General features: G+C 46.5%; 1 protein-coding gene across 1 annotated transcript in view; it reads right to left on the bottom strand.

Annotated features, from left to right (window-relative positions):
- Positions 1 to 1307: 1307 nt before the first annotated feature.
- The window catches only part of LOC116946142 (myosin-1-like), a 38175-nt gene continuing 26243 nt past the window's right edge, over positions 1308 to 13239 (bottom strand). The window contains exons 33-40 of the mRNA XM_032961035.2: positions 12678 to 12986; positions 11037 to 11240; positions 9597 to 9722; positions 9187 to 9357; positions 8290 to 8394; positions 8072 to 8167; positions 7212 to 7349; positions 1308 to 1482 (exon numbers count right to left, since the gene is read on the bottom strand). Of these exons, the coding sequence (XP_032816926.2) occupies positions 1459 to 1482; positions 7212 to 7349; positions 8072 to 8167; positions 8290 to 8394; positions 9187 to 9357; positions 9597 to 9722; positions 11037 to 11240; positions 12678 to 12986 (1173 nt within the window). The 3' untranslated portion in view covers positions 1308 to 1458. The remainder of the gene's footprint in view (positions 1483 to 7211; positions 7350 to 8071; positions 8168 to 8289; positions 8395 to 9186; positions 9358 to 9596; positions 9723 to 11036; positions 11241 to 12677; positions 12987 to 13239) is intronic.

The following is a 13239-nucleotide window of genomic DNA, read 5'->3' on the forward strand; positions in this document are numbered from 1 at the left end:
TGTATCACTCACTGCTGATATCAGCTGTGGCTGGGAATCAAACTCGGGTGGCCGGGGTTTGATAGTGCAGTGCACAAATCACTTGCGGCACGACATCAGAGGCACAATGGCCTCCTCTTGGAAATGGTGTCACAGGACATTCAGGCACTATTTTCGGAATTGCTCAACGAAATCCTGTGACCCTCTAGGGTTCTGCCTTGTGCCGCACAGGGCCTGCTGCCACTGGGGGCCCCATGGCGAAACTGCAGCAGAGAAATGTGAGGTGCTTTGAGTTGCTGAGGCATTTGAAGCGTCATACAAATTTTTATCAGTAATTTCCCTACGATGTAGAGGTGTGGTTTTTTTTCCCCCCTTCTTAAAACGGTGTTCCCATCTCGATGCCACTCAGGAGGCACTGTATCCATGCACACACGTCTCGCTGCCTCTCACAGCATGAGACTGCTCATACCGCATTCAGTACGGGGAACATATGTGTATGTCTCTGTTACGAGGCTGGCCATCAAACAAAGACGGTCGCCCCATCGTGTGGCGCTTTCAGATGCGCTTCTGCGGCCGTCTGGAACGCTCTTCCTTCCGATATTAGGAAGCGACTAGAGCTGTGCACTTTTCAATCTAGATACAAAAAAAACTAATTCCTTTAGAACTGCTTTCTGTGTTTAGTTTGTTGTCCTCCCCCGTACCTCCGATTAGCACGGTGGGCTACGTACGGTGCGAAAGAAGTTCAACACGCATACGTGGTCAGAAACACAAATAGGATTGCAGATGCAATGAACATTTGGGACATTTGAATGTGGATACCTGCCCCGCACTGCATTGTTGTGGGAAGCGGTAGTGTAGTGGTCTGCGCGCTGCGAGTTCAATTCCTGTACACGGCCGACACCGGTGACGATTATCTGAACCCCTCCCCCCCCCCTAGGTCGACTCAGCCTCAAACGAGTACCTGGTGTGATGTGTAAACATCGCCACTGGGGAGACAAAGGCGGCGGGGCGCGGTGTTAACCACCCCCCACCCCCTCGTGTGCTGTGCACCTGCCCCAACAGTCCACTCACAAGCTATAGGACAAATCTTTGTCTTGTTCAGTGGAAGTGCCAGAAGCGAGCTGTGCACTGCCCGAAGGCAGCGTGAGCCTTGAGAAGCCAATCGCCTGAATAATGAGTGATAAATGTGGCACATCTTTCAACGTAATTAGGCACACACTGAACTATGTCAAACTGCCTTTGATAATTGCAAAAAAAATCCCCCCCCTCCCTCCAGTTGTGCAACTGAGTTCTATACAGTAATAATAAAATATGAAAAAAGTAAGAATAAGCAGAGTTCAGTTTTCAGTGTTTTTATTTATTTTATTATTATATGACTGTACCTCTCACACCAAAGTACTGCATATCTGCATTATTTGAGAACATTATGTAGTAGGCATGCAATAATAACAATGGGTACAGTTCAATGCATGTGCTTTTTTATTCTTCATCATCACCTCTCACCTAAACAAAAAAAACACACAAAAGGCACGTGTTAAAATCAATTGTACATCGGTAAAAAAAAAACATAGCACCTCTGAGGGAGCGAGAGAACTGCTATCAGGGGGGTTCCCTGAGGCAACACCAACAAAAACGCCACTCCCCGCTGGAATAATTGAGATGAAATGTAACGCAAGGAGGTCCTTTGGCTGGTGGTTCAAAACGAAGAAGAGAGCGGCAGTCAAAGGAGGAGGCGGGGGGGGGAACGGTTCGATGGGATGCAAATAAAACTTAGACATGGCAAGGGCACGGCAAGAGACTTAGCCCAACAGTGGATAGATCGTGACTACCGGTGATACTTTAAAACGTTGGACAGATTTTCCAAAAAGTTATTGAACAAACGGCACGGTTGTTTTATCCCTTTTCTGTCTCTTAACTCCCTGGTTAGGGCCATTAATCAATTTCTTCTCTAAACTCTGTAATTAGATTCATGTCAGTACATGTAATTCAAATCAGCAATTTGTTTATCATTATAGTCAGTAATCGTGCCCTACATTGATAACACCACAATAACTGATCAACATTCTATTGTAAATGCTATAATTCTAAAGATCCTGTTACATGAATATTAGATGTCTGTGAATTATGCAATTTCTTATTCATTCAACCATGAATCTCTGATGCTTTGACCCGATTTCAATAAAATATAAAAACAAATATACGTGTTTGTCTTGTGTTTGTTTGTTATCACAAGTAACATTACAAATGTATTTTGTAATTCCTGTCAAATATTAGCTTGCGGTTATCCAAAAACATACGCCCTCACCAAAATGTAAACTTCACCAAACTTGAACTATTTCAACTGAAAATGCCGTTGTTACCATGATCATATGGAGCTCTCAGAACTTTGCGTGTCAAGAAGTGTGCTTACCATTCAAAGCTATGTCCCAATAAAGTACATGTATTGTTTATATTAAGATACGTTATTTAGTTGGCCACAGGTACCGGGTCATTTGCCCATCAAGTGAGAAACAGAGGTGACGCTCTAGCGGCGTTCTTGGTTGCAAGGCCCCGCGGGGTCACTGACGGCCCCTGGTGGCCTTTAGTGCGGCCCCTGACGTGTGGCACCCCGACAATAAAGACAAAGCTCCCCCGTATAGCCTGTAACAGACTGTAGGGACAAGTGGTGTTAGCGAGCACCTATGCAGGCCGGAACGGTACACGAGGGGGTGGGTGGCCAGCACCACGCCCGACCGCCTTTGTCTCCCCAGTGGCGATGTTTCCATACCGCACCAGATACTCATTTGAGGCTGAGTCGACCTAGGGGAGGCCCAGGACCGGTTCAGATAATCGTCACTGGTGTTGACCGTGAGCGGGAATCGAACTCGGGTCGCCAGGTTCGTAGCGCAGTGTAGCGCTGACCGCTACACCACCGCTCCCACCCCGACAATCGACACAAAGTGACAACACTTTCCAGCCATTACCATCATCGTCATCGTACTGCTGGCAAACCCCCAATGGTTTCAAACGTGTGGTAGCACCTCACGCTGATGATGTCTTATCGGCGAAAGTGGCCCTCCTCTGCAATTAGTGAAGAACGCTGCACTCAACAAATGCAAACTAAGCAAACGTTTCGCGCCTCAAAGCCATTCAAGGAAAACAATTGGGTGAACCAAATATCAGCTCGAATTCGAATCCAGATACTACACATGCATAGATGATTACCATAACAATCAAATCTCTCATCGTTATTTTGCCGCTAATCTCAACTCTCATCTAACTCCATATGTGTCACCGCTGTACATCTCCCTCATCCGTATCTCTCCTCTGAGCTCACCACATCTCCATCTCTTGCCTACATCTATTCTGTCGTGTGACGAGGGGTTCATAAAAAAACAGCACGTAAGGGCAGACACCAAAAAATAAAATCTACGTAGAGCCTCCCGAAGGAGTCCGCACCACCACTGCCAAGAAAAACAGATTGGTCAAACGCTAATCAGAGGATCTATGTGAATACCACGCGCTGAAGAATATTGTGCGTATGTGGACTTCCTCGTGTCCCGCTTACAAGGGACGCTGCTGTCGGGTGATGGTTCGCACACTTGACCTGTAGAACCAGAGTTCGCCTGTCCAATCTCTGCAGTTTAAACCATGGGGTAAATCTCTTAAATTCTTACCACGTCTCTGTCCACGCAGCAGTATAAATGGGTACACCGCAGTTCGTTGAGTGGCAGGTTGTGTAAAGTGTGGGTGCTCCCACCTCTAAACTATTTATATTTTACCAGGTAAGGGACCATCCATTTAGTAGGCACGGAAAATCTGTCCAAACTTGACCCCCCCCCCTCCCTGTACGCACGCGTACTTTTTACCCCCCCTCCACCAGCGTACGTACGCTTGACGCACCCCCCCGCCCCCTCTCCGAATCCTATGGAACGGCCGATATTTAATCCACGCAGAAACGATCAAGGATTAATAATAATATCAACGTGTTTAAGCAAACAGATAGTCCACCGCCGAACTATCTAACGCATTTGGAGACCAATGTAGACAAATTATTATCGAGGCTTCACCCCCTCCCCCCTCCATGCGTACGTACTTGTCTTTTTCAGAAGCGAACTGGCCACAAACGATAGGTCAACGTAGTGGCTTATCACGTGGACATTTATAGCAGCCAAATACTCCAAATGCACGTTGAGAGAGAGAGAGAGACGCAGACTGCCAATATACAGCAGCAGGCGTCAGGGTCGGGATTGAAGCCACGACCTCCTGTATACCAAGCGAGGTAGTTAACATTTCATAGCCACCGTGATGATGATGATGATGAGAGAGACACGCAAACTCCAAATATACAGCAGCAACAGGCGTCAGGGTCGAGATTGAAGTCACGACCTCCTGTATACCAGGCGAGGTAGTTAACATCTCATAGCCACCGTGATGATGATGATGAGAGAAACACGCAAACTCCAAATATACAGCAGCAGGCGTCAGGGTCGGGATTGAAGCCACGACCTCCTGTATACCAGGCGAGGTAGTTAACATCTCATAGCCACCGTGATGATGATGATGAGAGAAACACGCAAACTCCAAATATACAGCAGCAGGCGTCAGGGTCGGGATTGAAGCCACGACCTCCTGTATACCAGGCGAGGTAGTTAACATCTCATAGCCACCGTGATGATGATGATGAGAGAGACACGCAAACTCCAAATATACAGCAGCAGCAGGCGTCAGGGTCGGGATTGAAGCAACGACCTCCTGTATACCAGGCGAGGTAGTTAAAATTTCATAGCCACCGTGATGATGATGATGAGAGAGACACGCAAACTCCAAATATACAGCAGCAGCAGGCGTCAGGGTCGCGATTGAAGTCACGACCTCCTGTATACCAAGCGAGGTAGTTAACATTTCATAGCTACCGTGATGATGATGAGAGAGACACGCAAACTCCAAATATACAGCAGCAGCAGGCGTCAGGGTCGGGATTGAAGTCACGACCTCCTGTATACCAGGCGAGGTAGTTAACATCTCCTAGCCACCGTGATGATGATGATGAGAGAAACACGCAAACTCCAAATATACAGCAGCAGCAGGTGTCAGGGTCGGGATTGAAGCAACGACCTCCTGTATACCAGGCGAGGTAGTTAACATCTCATAGCCACCGCGGCGTCTCTTTCAAGACGTCTGTCCAGCACGGAAGAGTAGGCAAAGTACCCTCGAATAGGGGCTCTCTATGGCTCCCTCTCGTTGAGGCCCTTCTTCCAGCAGTGACATAAGCAAGTTTATTTTCAAGGCCACGCTTAACCACGTCTTCCTCTGTGCTGACTTCGTGAACGTGGCGTGGCTGATGGGCCATGAGGAATGGGATTGCGCAAAGCGCCTGCAGCTGCTCTCTCTGCTCACGGTCTCAGATGTCCTCTTTTTAAGTTTCACCCATGGAAGCATTTCCTTCAGAGTTAAAATGTTATTTGTTTATTTACCTATTCAAAGCTTTAAAACCCCTTGATTTGCAGATACGTGTTGCTCAATAACTATTAAGCTATTTAAAAATATATATATATTAATTTGACTCAAACTTGATTTGAAGCTTTCGTGACTGCAGGAATTACTCTTTGGTTCTTTCGGTAGAGTCACGTAGAAAGAGAAAATAAATTAAATAATAGAGTACGACGTTTCGATTGCAACACAAGCGACCGTCATCAGGTATAACTAAATTTAGTTGCATTCGAAACGTCGTACTCTATTATTTAATTTATTTTTTTTCTACGTGGCTTTACCGAAAGAACCAAAAAGTAATTTGACTCAGTAAGGCCCACTGAGCTTTTTAGATATTTTTCAGTAGCGACCTGGCCACAAATGATAGCTCACCGAAGTGGCTTGTTATGTGGAAATGTATAACAGCCAAATACTCTCAAAGCATGTTTCTAAATGTCGAGGGAAAAACCAGAGGACCCTGAGAAAAATCCAGGCCACCACGGGGAGAACATACTAACTCCAAATATACAACAGGTGTCAGGGTCGGGATCGCATCCACGGCCTCCTGTATACCAGGCGAGGTGGTTAACATTTCACCACCATGGCACCCATTTTCATAGCAATCAATGTTATAACCTTTTTGTAAAACAAATCTTAGCTGGCTTCGTCTGCTTTGGTTCTTTCGGTAAAGTCACGTAGAATGAGAATAAAATAATAAAAAAACAATAAAATTCTCACGACGTTTCGGCCACAACACAAGTGGCCTTAGCTACGTCGTCCCGACAGGTTTGTTCCTTTCACCTGAAGAAGGCCACTTGTGTTGTGGCCGAAACGTCGTGAGAATTTTATTGTTTTATTTTATTATTTTATTCTCATTCTACGTGACTTTACCGAAATAACCAAAGAAGATGAATCCTTGCAGTCACGAAAGCTTTAAATCGAAACTTAGCTGGCTTGTTTACACTTTTTAAAGTGTTTGTGTGGTGTCACCGATGTTTAACAACTCCTCTGGGACCTGGCGAGATGCTCGTATTTTAATGTGCGCTGTCGAGTATCTGCGAAGCTTGTGTTACACCACCATGCCCTTCCACGCCGCACTTCCACCTCCACATTTACTCTCCACACGCCGCTATTGAGCCCATCACGTGTGCATAATCACCAGCATAATTTTTTTCCCACAACTAGAATTGACAGAACTTGATTCCTTCCCAAAAGCACTTCGTCTATTCCAATAAAAACGACATGCAATTGCCTGAAAACTGCCCAGTGCACTTTTGATGAAGTAAACATGTCAACAGACTGACGTTATTATTTACCAATGCATTTGAAGCTCAATTGTATGAAGAACTGTTTGCGTTAAGGACACGTAAACAACAATATGATCACAAGTGAATAGTTGCAATGTGAAATCTGTATTTGTGTGAACATTTTGATTCTCTCTCAACGTTGGCACTGAGTTAGTGACAATGACGTCCATTAACCAGTTGTTAATTCGTGGGGATAGGGGAAAGTCTCTGTCTAAACACGTGGTCTTCTTTTGCTAGTTGGCTGTGTCGATCTATTATGGACGTGGTCTTCTTTCTGTACAAAGTACTTTCCCGTACTTTTTAATCGGGATACTGCCGAAGTGAAATAGTTAGCACCCTATACTTGCAATCCAGAGGTTTGCTGGTTCGATCCCACCTCTCAGGGTAGGGGGGTGGGGGGCTCTCTCTTGAACCCCTTCCCACCAGCAGCGGCCTGCCTCAGCGAGTTAATTTGCGAGGCCTCGCTTTTTTTACCTTTTGATTGGCCACATCACGAGACTTGGCCCTCAGCTTGTTGACCTGAGACTCGGCGATGTCAGCTCTCTCCTGAGCCTCATCCAGCACGTGCTGCAGGGTGCGATACTTGGACAGGCCCACGTTCGCTTGCTCCTCCTGCACCGCGGACGATGGGATGCAGCTTTTACAAGCGACCAAGGTTGTGGGTTTATGGGGGCCTTAACATTTTAGGGCTACACGTCCAAGATCACATTTCACCGGAGCATGGAATTGAAGATAGTAAATTAAATACCGACGCTTGTGATGTCTTATAGCAGCCACTAACGCCTTGGTGGCTGTCAATTTTTGAAATTGAAACCACTGCGTCTGCCAGATCGAATAGCTGTTTTTAATGTCCCAAGTGGAATGTAATTGCTCTGTAAATAGTGTGAATTTAATATAACATCCCAGACTGATTAATAACCTGTTGAACATCATGTGTTGATTTCTCTTGAGTGAAGGATTTACGCCTGTGGTTGTAATATTTAGCACTTTTTAATGTACATTTTTTTTCCTGTTGAAATTATTTATTTCACCCGTGGTGATTTGCAAATGCAGCATGTCGAGTAAATCGGCAGAGCCACGGTTAAGTCTATCGGCTGGTCGCATGTCCGTCTGGACAGTGTTGAAGGGAAGCCAAAACACCCTTTTGAGGAGCCCAGTAGAGTGGAGGTGTTACTAGTGGAGGCCCCTTCTTCAAAGCAGCGCGCAAGCAATTGCAGGGCAGCACCTTCACCATAAAAAAAACTACTCAACGTTTTTTGGGAAAGTGCAACATTGTAACTGTGTTCGGTGGAGCCCCAGTATAAGTGATCTGTCTGGGCATTGTCACAACTCACAGCTTCCTCTGAATGTCTCTTATAAGCTTTGACTTTAAGCTGTAGCTTGTCAACCAGATCCTGCAGACGCAGCAAATTCTTACGGTCTTCTTCAGCCTGTGGATATATCGCAGCACCCTTGCACTGCACCGCATTCAAGCAATGCTTAAAATCTATGAGAATACATTATCGTAAATGTCTATTGTTGGGTTTATCGCAATACTGCTCACAGCAGTTACCTGAAAGGAGAGTTCCTTGATTTTAGATTCGTATTTCCGTGTCCCCTTGATTGCTTCCGAATTCCGTCTTTGTCCAGCGTCAACTTCAGTCTCCAACTCGTGCACCTGGGAAAAATAAAATGTATCGGTGGTGCCTTTTGCGTGTTTATTTCAAACAAGCATATGAGCAAGCAAGAGCAGGAATGCCTGTCTTACAGAAATACACTGACTTAGACATGATTGGCATGTCGCACGGGATGGAATCTATCTCGGTTTAAAGATGCAGCAATGTACAAAGAGAAAATGGAAAGACCGCTGCCTGGAGATTTCGTGAAGAGAAAGAGTCATGCATCTCATGCATCACCAGTCCAAAAGGCCAAAGCACTATCAGAGGAATCTCTGAAGTTGAGTGTCAACTATTTCTGAAAATTCCAACTTCCTCTGACAGTACTCAACCAAGTCTCAGTATAGGATGACGACTGGTGACTTCCCACAAAATGTGGAGTCACTTATCGCAGATGCATGATAGACTGAGTCAACTCTGCTTGGCATTTGAAGCCAGTCCCGATTAAATCCTCTAGCTCGGCAATTGTATGTACATAATGAGACACAGAGATAGACATCGACTAACATTAGTTCCAGTCTTATAGTGTTGGTCTTTTGTCAATCCACTACTGCATAGATTCCTCTCAACACCGTGTTGTCACGGGGGGTAGTTTGGCCATGCTTCACCGAGCTGGTCAATGCGAGTTAGTGAAGGAAGGAATCCAGGACTGGCGTTGGATATCAATCATCCTGCATGTTATCAGTGGAACAGCGATCGAACCCAGGTCACCAGGTTTGTAGTGCAGTGTACCGACCAATGCGCCATTGCTCCATCCTCCGGCAGTATGCATACACTACCGAGGGGAAAATTACCCTGGCCTCGAGCTTCTGAATGTGCTTCTTGCTGCCCTTCATCGCGATCTGCTCGGCCTCGTCCAGCCTGTGCTGCAGATCCTTCACCGTCTGCTCCATGTTCTTCTTCATCCTCTCGAGATGGGCGCTCGTGTCCTGCTCCTTCTTCAGCTCCTCTGCCATCATGGCGGCCTGGCCAACCGGGACGGCAATTCGTCACGTCGCGACTTAATAAAGACACTGACATCGCGAGAATACTCATGTGCGTATGTTGGACTTCTTTCGCATCGCACGTAGCCGACCGTGCCAATCGGACTCGTAACGTGGACGTTCGTATCACGTGATGTTGTTTCGTGGGCAACCGTATCGGTGGAGTTTGCTCTGCCCTCAGCGAAACATTCAACATTCAACGGAGCGATGCGGTTCCTCACGTCAGTGATGGCCTTCTTGGCCTTCTCCTCCGAGCTTCTCGCCTCCAGGATCGCTTCCTCAGCCTCAGACTGAAGTTGGAAAAGGTCGCTTTCTAGTTTTTTCTTCGAATTTATCAAACACGTATTCTGAAAAACAAGAACGACGTGACAGCACGTGTTGTATATGCACATGTCAATAATAATTATTAACAATAAAAAAACTGTTCATCAAGAAACCTTTTTTATTTCTCTATTCTGATCGAGCCACAACTCTTAACCACTCCATCACTATGCCCTCTGAACCCATTAACGAAAATGTCACCTATGATATAGTTTTCATTTTAAGGCCACAAAGTTATCCATAAACGTGTTAAGTATTCTACATTTTAAACTTGGAATTATTTGTATCGATGTATATTTTGAAAAATGCTTTTTTTTGCAAACACATGTTTAGATTCATCGTACAAAGTATTAACGGTACATACAGAATGCCGAAGCTACAATAACTCACGTCACCAATAATACAGGAGTACAAGCCTGTGTATTAAAAAATATATCTACCACTGAGCTCATTCAATCCAATGCTGGATAAAGCCCCCCCCCCCCCTCCCTTCCCCATGCCAACTCATTCAGGGCGCTCTGTGACCACTCCACCACCGCCACGCTGGTCAGCGTGGGCTGGCGAAATTGGGGGGGGGGGGGGCTGCCCAATCCCGGTTCAGATATCAAATCGCCACAAATAGGCAGCAATCGAGTTGGGGTCACCGGGTTTCCGCCGCAGTGTGCCAACCCACGGTTCCAATGCACCACCAATACGGAAAAAAATCACTGCGACTTTACACGCTTCGATTTTTCCCATCACGATGGGGAATCTGGCTCCTCGAAGCGTGGCATATTTTAATTACTTGGCCATAATACGGATCAATGCTACATCAGACTTGTTTCAAGTGCGATTACAGTATTGTGTAAAATATATTTTTACAGAATTGATATATCTAAAATATCTGCACATACGGCTGTCTAGATTTGATTGTTTTGTCTCATCCATGCTGCGTTCAACCAGCGCGGCATGTTAAAACAGGCCCCAACACTCTTTCTCTCCCTCTCGTCATTTCTACTTTTGACGTTCTTATAATATTTGTCATATCAAGAGTTGCAGCAACGCTTGTTCACGACACCTTCACTCGTCCCACGGGGTGTCCTTGGGCCTGTGCTCAGAAATGGCGCGTTATACTTTTACCCTTCAAAACCTTCAAAATCTTCAAAACCCACGCCTGATATTACAGTGGAAGAATTCAGATGTACTGCGTGTCACTCATCAAACACATTTAGTCGTGTGTGAGAGTGAGAGTGTGTGTGTGTGTTCATGGTCATTTGAGACCGGAATAAATCCATCAAGCACCGCCACTGGAGCTTCACGATTAATCACGGGATTTATACGCCTTTTATCTTTGTTGTTGCCTGTGAATGCAGCAGCTGCACTCTCTCGGTGGTGCCAAGCAGCTCGTGTTCTGCCAGCCTCCTGGCCTTCTCCGTCTGCTCAAGGGCGGCACGCATCTCCTCGATCTCGGCCTGCAGGAGGTTGCTGCGACGCTGCAGCATCGCGTTCTGCTCCGTCAAGTCCTCGTTGCCGTGCAGCGCCTCGTCCAAATGCACCTGAAGATCCTGGAATCGGGGCGCATTTGAAAGAGTGGGGGGGGGGGGGGGGTAAGTGGGAAAATAAAGTTGAGATAAATGTGCGCGGTGTTGCTTTTTTTGTTTCTGATGATAATGCCACTGCTAGCGGAAGCTAATGCCTTGACTGAAGCCTTGCACCCCTTTGGTTCTCCATCGCTAAATGTTGACAAATACATCGATTTGATTCAACAAAGAAGTTGTACTTACGTGCCCGTGCTTAATTTGTGTTTCGATGATTTACCTTCGAACAAAAATCTGGCCGGTGTCTCGCACCCCCCAGAAAGGGCACCTCGCACTCTCACGGGGAGCAGCGTGCACCCCAGGTGAAGAACCACTGCTCAAGAGCGACATCAAAGGTGTGACTAGTTAAAGAGCGTTAGCTGGAGCCCCGATTCACGTGCAGGTTCTGAACCAGAGGTGGAAGTTTATTCACCCCTATGGCAGACACGAGACTCTCTAAAGAGGATGAGTGGGATACCTATGGCCCCGCTTGGGCCACATTTCTCTCACATGGCCTGCAATCACATGAGGCCTACTACCACATTCAAACTCCCCCCCCCCCCATGCCCAAATATGTATCTATCACTCCAATAATGATGTTTGCCACGCTTATTGTAAGATGCAGGAACACGTTTTGTACCCGGCAACAACAACAACACCACCACCACGGTGTTTCTAATTTTAACACCCTCAGTCACTTCTGCCACTGCTAGGGCACCTTGCAGGGCACATTGAGCTGTGTGTGTCTGCAAATGCGTGGCCTTCATAGGTGCTGCTCGCTAACAGCACTTGCCCCAACAGTCTGCTAAGGCTACACGGAGGAACCTTTGTCTCTGGTGGCAAGCGATAGTGTAGCGGTTAGCGCCCGGAGCGTACGAACCCGGCTAAGCCGAGTTCAATCCCCGCTCACGGCCACCACAACACCAGTGACGATTATTCTGAACCGGTTCCTAGGTCGACTCAACCTCAAATGTGTATCTGGTGCGGTGTGGAAACATCACCACTGGGGGAGACAAAGGCAGCGAGGCGTGGTGTTAACCACCCACCCCTTCGTGTGTCACAGTGCCTAGCCTTCATAGGTGCTACTCGCAACAGTACTTGCCCCAACAGTGCGTTAAGGCTATAGGGGGATCTTTGTCTTTGTGCAAATGCATGGCCCGCCAAGGTGCCGTTCAACCCTCAGTCAGGAAATTATTTCCCCACCCCTGCCATAGAGCCAACAACCACTCTTGGCATCCCACAAAGTAGTACTTGTTTTTTTTTTTATCAACCAATAGGGATGATTAGTTACATTGAATGAATATTTCAGTGAAAAGGCCCAACCACAAGGGCAGAGGTAACGGTGCAGTCTTACATAAAGAAAACCAGGCTCTGAAATTGTAACGTGTCAAATAAAGGCTGGTGAAATGATGCACAGAGCAATACCTTCATTTGGTTCTGCGCGTTGCGCAGGTGCTTCTGAGACTCGACCGCCTGCCTGTTGGCGTGGTTGAGCTGGATTTCCATCTCGTTGAGGTCTCCCTCCATCTTCTTCTTCAGCCTGAGCGCCTCGTTCCTGCTCTTGGTCTCGGAGTCCAACGTCGCCTGCATGGACTCCACGGTTTTCTGGAAGCCCCTCTTGATCTGGTCGATTTCCTCGTCCTTCTCGGCGATCTTGCGGTCGACCTCTGCCTTCACCTGGTTCAGCTCGAGCTGCACCCGGAGAATCTTGCCTTCCTCGTGCTCCAGAGAAGCCTGTAATAAAACATTAAAACCACATTTTCTCGCGTTATTAATATCTAATACTAGATAGCCATTAATTTGCCATTTAATGTAATTAAAAAAAACGTCCTTGAAATTCTATATTTGTGTATATATTTTTATTATCATAGACCCGTGGTTTATAATGGAATCTCTGAACCAACCTCTCTGGCATCTCCACACCTCCACTATGAAGAAGGGCCATTGTTAAAAATGTTGCCTCACGCAATTTTTTTTCCTCTTTATT

Source organism: Petromyzon marinus, chromosome 26 (assembly GCF_048934315.1).
Source record: "Petromyzon marinus isolate PM22_M1 ecotype Great Lakes invasive population chromosome 26, UKy_Petmar_22M1.pri1.0, whole genome shotgun sequence".
Lineage (NCBI taxonomy): Eukaryota > Metazoa > Chordata > Hyperoartia > Petromyzontiformes > Petromyzontidae > Petromyzon > Petromyzon marinus.